Raw genomic sequence first — 6,000 nt, forward strand, 5'->3', positions numbered from 1 at the left:
GCAGATACAGAAAAAAGCACCGCCTCAACCAGACCTTGGGATTTTTTGCAAGCTAACCAGCTATGACAACTATTGGTACACATTCACCGCTCACAATTGCAAATCCCGCGGTTAAATGCCGGATATAACTGTATTACACAACAAACGAGCGGAGTGACAAAGCCATTAGCAGCAATTTCACCTCCCTATAACAACCTAGCTAGCTAATAAATGTGGGAGTTCGGTCTTACCGTGTCTCAGTTCACTTGATCGAGGAAAATTATAATTAAGCTGGACGTGGGAATGGTTTCAGGCTCAGGTTCAGGTTCAGGTTCAGAGTTCAGGTGTAGATACGCTATGTCTATGATCAATCCCGTGTTCGTATCTAAATCTCGTATCCTGCTCCGCCCGCTCACAAAGCGACTGCTTGAGAAACAGTTCCTGAATGAGAAAACTGGATTCAGTCTCCCAAGGCTAGAGTAATCGAAGCAGATAGGTGGGAATAACTCGGGGGCTGTTCGTGTCTTCCGCGATCGATTAAATTGCTGAAGACCAAAGGGGGGCGTGTGATTGTTTTGGTGAACGGTCGACCAACCACGCCCCCGTTCTTATTCACTTTCTCCCAAATAGTTGGTCACAATTAAATGTATCGTTCCAAATGATATCATTTAAAAGGGTTCTAAAACAGATAAGTCACTGCTATTTTATTGGAATTTTAATTAGCAAAATTCAATGTACATTTTTAATAGTCTTATTTCACATGTACCCGTGTTTAGTAGGGGTAATTTCCAAATACATTTAACCAGTGGAGTGCATGTGAACAACTCACCACATATCATCTGAACCACACAGAGCGAACGCAGCCTTATCCACAGCAGTATCGTCATTCCATTCCATTCACACTAGCTGTAAATGTGAAGGAATAATCTGAGATTGTAATTAAAAATCACATTGATTTACTGTAGACCACACCGCTCTGTATGCGCGTCACGGCTCTGAATAATTGCGGTACTGTTTGATGACGTCATCCTCAGTCATTACTCACCGGCACTGCTACAGCATGGTCAGAACTGTGGCAGACAGGCAGGCAGTTGCTCCAGGGCTCAGAACGTGCTGCCTGAAAATTCCCTGTGATTTATGGTACGACTGAAATGTCTAGTATATGTCCCGGATGACGCACTGAACAGGCACAGCTAGGTAATTTGAAGTCTTATATGTAATTAAACTGAAGCATTATGGCTGATTTCACAATCTGTGGCCTAAACTCCTTTTTGATAGAAATTTCCACTCATGAAGCTTCAAATGCACCTCATTAGTGTATTAACTGTGGATAGTGAAAGTTGTTTGTTTTCCTTACATGCGCAAGCAAGAGCTGAGTCAGAGGGATAGCAGATACTACAAAAGCTCCTGAGAGAAAAGAAACACACACACACACACGTGCGCATGCATGCACGCACACACACACACACACATGCACATCCACACACATACGCACATACATGCACACACACACACAAACACACACACAGTAATACAAAAATTTTAAAAAACAACCTAGGGCCACTCATTTTTGATGTTCTTTGACCTTATAACTATTCAATTTCTAGAGCCTCCTTACATGTTTAAAGTGACTGTAAAACAGATTAACCTGTAGTTTGTATTATGGGATAGTAAAAAAAAAAACTTTCTCCAGACCGAGAGGCTTCCCATGATCACTAAATCGGAGCCGTATCTTCCCCATTTAAAAAAAAAATGTTTTGACATAAACACAACTGTGTCTTTCAGATTTCAAATGAACATGTCAGAGAATGTGTGAAGTGTTGATAGCAAAGTGCGTTTTCATATAGGCTGTTTCTGACAGATTTCTTGTCCGACATGACCTATGAACAGATGGTCATTTGAACGGATTCAACATTTGGCGTAATTCTAATAATGTTGGTTACAATCAAACATACAAAAAGCAAAGACCAGAAAACGTGTGGGATCACTTATATTTTGTGATCACTTATATACAACCGTATATTTTGCGCTGATCACATTATATACACGGCATTAGTCACTTAGGCCATTGTCCTAATTAAATTTTGATGAGCAGGCAGAATTAAAGTTAACTCATCGGAATCCAAGCCTTTAAGTCTCCATCGAAATTGAATATTAGAACGAATCTTCCGAATGAAAGCTATCTGAACAACGTTTGTTTCATTATTGCCTTTTCGTGTAAAAGGACCGGAATTATGGGCTCTATCTGGATCAATAACCTCTTCGACATTGCCCATCAAATAGGAGTTCTAAAATTACAAGGCTGCTTGCTGCCTGCAGTGCAGACAATACCGCTAGGGGGTATAGTTAATCCGGAATTTCACTTGATTCCGATTCCTCGCAAACGGCAGTGAAAGAGAATGTTGCCATCTGGTGGACACTACTGGAAGTGATTTTATGAGGAAAATTCGAACTGGAAACAAACACTGACATCCCAAAATCAGTTGCATACACATTTCTAAAATTGTATGTCTAGTATTGCATTAGCTGTCGTGGAAGGGGATGTACGACATCATTGGTGCTTCTTCTATTAAGTAGTCGCTATGCATGTAAGTTTTTGGATTTAGCTCATTTACTCAGAAAATATTTAGCCTAGCACTATTATATTTTACTTCATGCAGCTTTGTCATTAGCCGTTTCAATTACATTCATAACTTGATAGTACTCGAAAGGACATTATATGTAGATTGTTTTCAAACACTATCTATTGTCCCTATCTCCAAATCGGAAAGACCTCTCAATGACCGGTGACCTCCCTGGGCACCAACCCTCTCGTTTTCTTTTTAGACGGCATTTTGTAAACATATTACAGCAAAAAGACACGTTTGCAATGTTTGCAATGCAACTCAGAGGCTGCAGAACTGTAACAACTGTAATTACATTTATACAGACGGGGACACCTGGCGACCAATCGGTTCTAGAACTCCAAAAACCACTTTCCAAGGACAGGTACAGTTTAAATGATGTACGATTTGATTTATTGTAAATAAAAATAAAGCCTTACGCCAGAAAATCACTTCCTGAACAGATTTTTTGCTTTGCTCACCGAAAAACTGTTTTAAAAAAAATATTTCCAGCAAGGGCTCTCGCATTGCTCCGTTCCTTTGGGAGGTGGTAGAGGACTAATTGCACATCCACACCTGAAATGGCTACGGTAGCCGCGTTGTACAAGTTACTGACCGTGTTACGTTTATCATGCGTTACATTTACGGCCCCTCTCCCCTACTGATCCTAAAGTTAAAAAAAAAAGTTAATTTCAATATGGATTTCATAAGAAGTAGAAGTTATATGCCATCGTTAATCGTTCACAAATTAAAAAGAGTTGAGAAAGTAGATTTTTTCCCCAGTCTATTGGTGATCCAACATCTTATGTCCACATTTATCAACCGACGCATCATTTAAATAAGTGACGGAGGAGAGAAAATATTGCTCACACTTGCCTCACAGGACATGCATCACGCACAATGCATGGGACGGGGAGTGGCATCTGATACCACGCCCCCTCACTTAAATTGTGTGTGACGGATTTCCTGTAAGACAAGGGAGAGGCAATATTTTTTCGCCTACGCAGTTCTTCTGTATCTCATTCACAAACAACGAAACTGTTTCATCTCGCCCTTCATTTCACGCTCATTATCAGTTCAATTCATTTTTCTTTCGTCCCTGTACACCAAATAAATGGATTATATGGCATAACACACACACACACACACACACACACACATATATATATATATATATATATATACTTTTGCCATTAACACAATGTCTTTGTTTTTGGCCCTGTTGCTTTTAGAATCAAAAATTTTCTTGAACGTATGAAGTGGATGACCATATATACACTGGGGCCATAAAAAGAGTTTCGCGTTCACAAGATATTTAAAACAAATCAGATGCATATTACAAAAAGATCTGGTACATTAGTTGAATATGATGTGTAAAATATTTGATTGTCAAATGATAGCAGTTGCTTACCAGCTGAAATATATGGCCTGGTTTTATCAAAAGAATACTTCAACAAACAGCACTCATATCAATTTACTTCACTATCACTATGTAAAAAGAGAAATTTCAAAATAAAATGTATTTATCTGAGTAAAAATGATCTTTGTAAACAAACAACAAATACCCTGCGCATATGGGCATTTCTATATCGCATGTAGGACAGCAGGATTTAAAAACACACCCACACACACTTACACATACACAACAAAGCCATAAATGTGTCTAAGAGTCCGTTGACATATACACCTTAGAAATCTAACTCTCATACGATTGTGCGAGAAATGTGGCCACAGAGACAATAACCAATGCGCGACCAAATAAATTTGTCACACCTCGGTTTTTTGCACCTAAGTAAAACTACTATAAGGCTTCAAGTCAATTGTCATCTGTAAATGTTCCTCAAAACATCTGTCAAGGCAAAACAAAATGTTATTCTCAGTGTTAAGAGTACCACAACTTCTCTCCAAAAGGACCTTTAAGACCTGTCACACAGAAGCTTGATGGAGAAGGCCAGGTCCACGGTATAGGCTATCAAAGTGAGGCAGGTGACGACGCTCCCGGTCACAATTCCAAACGTTTTTTCTCCTCTGGCCTGGATCGTGAGGATGTTGGTGAAGCTGATCACCGTGACGACCATGTAGAGGAGGACGCCAAGATGGCTGAACGCGGCCAGCAGGCGGTCGAAGGGCAGGAGGCAGCGGTTGGCGCAGTCGCCGATCACGACCAGCACGGTGCCCAGGGACATGAGGAAGCAGAAGATGTAGATCGTCAACGGGAGCCAGTACTTCCAGCCCTCCGGAGGCCCATCGGGGTTCTGGTGACTGACCAAGAGCAGCATCACGCAGCCCCCAAACACCTGGAAGACCTTGAGCAGCCCCGGGGCGCTGGCCATGTACCCCCTCTGCTCCCTGCTCTTGCCCCGGATCAGGTGGGTCTCCGAGGCGTAGGCCAGGAAGGTCAGGCAGGAGAAGACGGTGGCCACGATGGCCTTGGGGTTCGGGTTCGGGTTATCTCTCATCAGCAGCCAGGGGAACGCCAGGGAGGTGCTGAGGTAGACCAGCGTGCCCAGCGCGGCCAAGGAGACGGGCAGGTTCTTCCAGGAGACGGGCACCAGGCTCTGGAACTGGATGAACTCCACCAGGATGATCAGCAGGGTGAAGGAGAAGTGCAGGCCCCAGGCGGCCATGCAGAAGACCTTGAAGGTGTGGAAGTCCGCCCGTTCCTCCGCGTACACCCCCAGGCTCAAGGTGAGGCAGCCGGAAACCAGGGCCCAGATGCGGACCAGCGAGATGGGGCTGGTGAGGATGCTGAGTTCCCCTAGTCTCACCGGCATGGTGGTCCTCAGACACAGAGCGCCGATGCACGCTGTCCCCGTCCCCGTCTCTCGACCCCCCTGGACCAGCGTCAGCTGTTCCCGCCAACTCACAGAGGCGCTCAGCTGCGCTCGCCTAAAAAAAACAAAAAAAAAACAGAAAAAGGCTCTATCTTCTTCCAAAACCGGGCTCCACCGTCGCGGCCGACCCCTGGCTCTCGGGAGAAATGAGCATGGCGCGACCGCAGTGCGAGCGAACGAGCGAGCGTGCACGCACGACCGGGGCTGTGCGCTGTCTCGTCACCTTTGCGGCGGTTCGAGCAGAGCTGCAGCCGCTCTTGGTCTAACGTGTGACACTTTCTGCAGCCCCCTCCCATTTCCTGCGCGGCTGCTGAAGTGTGCTTTCGGGCTAGAATGTAGGCAGCTGCAAAGCAAAAACCACAACAAGAGCGATCTGAAAGGTTTCGCTGTAATCTCTCCGTCTTGAGACATTTTCCTTTTTCTGGGGCGAAGTCTGAAGCGACGCGCTCTTCACCTTTTCCACTGCCAACGCGTGCTATGTAACGTCTCCCCTGCTTTGAGTTCGGGTTATTGTGCCGCGTGCCCTCCCCCGTCACTCACAACCCACATTGTTGTTTAACCATATTTCTTATGACTCCCTCTTT

General features: G+C 44.2%; 2 protein-coding genes across 5 annotated transcripts in view; both read right to left on the reverse strand.

Annotated features, from left to right (window-relative positions):
• The window catches only part of LOC135249025 (testis-expressed protein 2-like), a 55,691-nt gene extending 55,163 nt beyond the window's left edge, over positions 1-528 (reverse strand). For 2 of the 4 annotated variants that reach the window (XM_064324250.1, XM_064324251.1), the window contains exon 1: positions 231-528. The gene's annotated coding sequence lies outside the window, so the exon portion shown is untranslated. The remainder of the gene's footprint in view (positions 1-230) is intronic. The other 2 variants (XM_064324249.1, XM_064324246.1) reach the window with 2 other exon arrangements.
• Positions 529-2,872: 2,344 nt separating this feature from the next.
• On the reverse strand, positions 2,873-5,641 carry LOC135249028 (myeloid-associated differentiation marker homolog). Its single transcript, XM_064324259.1, has one exon. It carries the CDS (start codon positions 5,354-5,356, stop codon positions 4,499-4,501), a length of 858 nt encoding a protein of 285 aa, XP_064180329.1. The 5' UTR covers positions 5,357-5,641; the 3' UTR covers positions 2,873-4,498.
• Positions 5,642-6,000: the final 359 nt, after the last annotated feature.

Source organism: Anguilla rostrata, chromosome 2, assembly GCF_018555375.3.
Source record: "Anguilla rostrata isolate EN2019 chromosome 2, ASM1855537v3, whole genome shotgun sequence".
In the NCBI taxonomy this organism is placed as follows: Eukaryota; Metazoa; Chordata; class Actinopteri; order Anguilliformes; family Anguillidae; genus Anguilla; species Anguilla rostrata.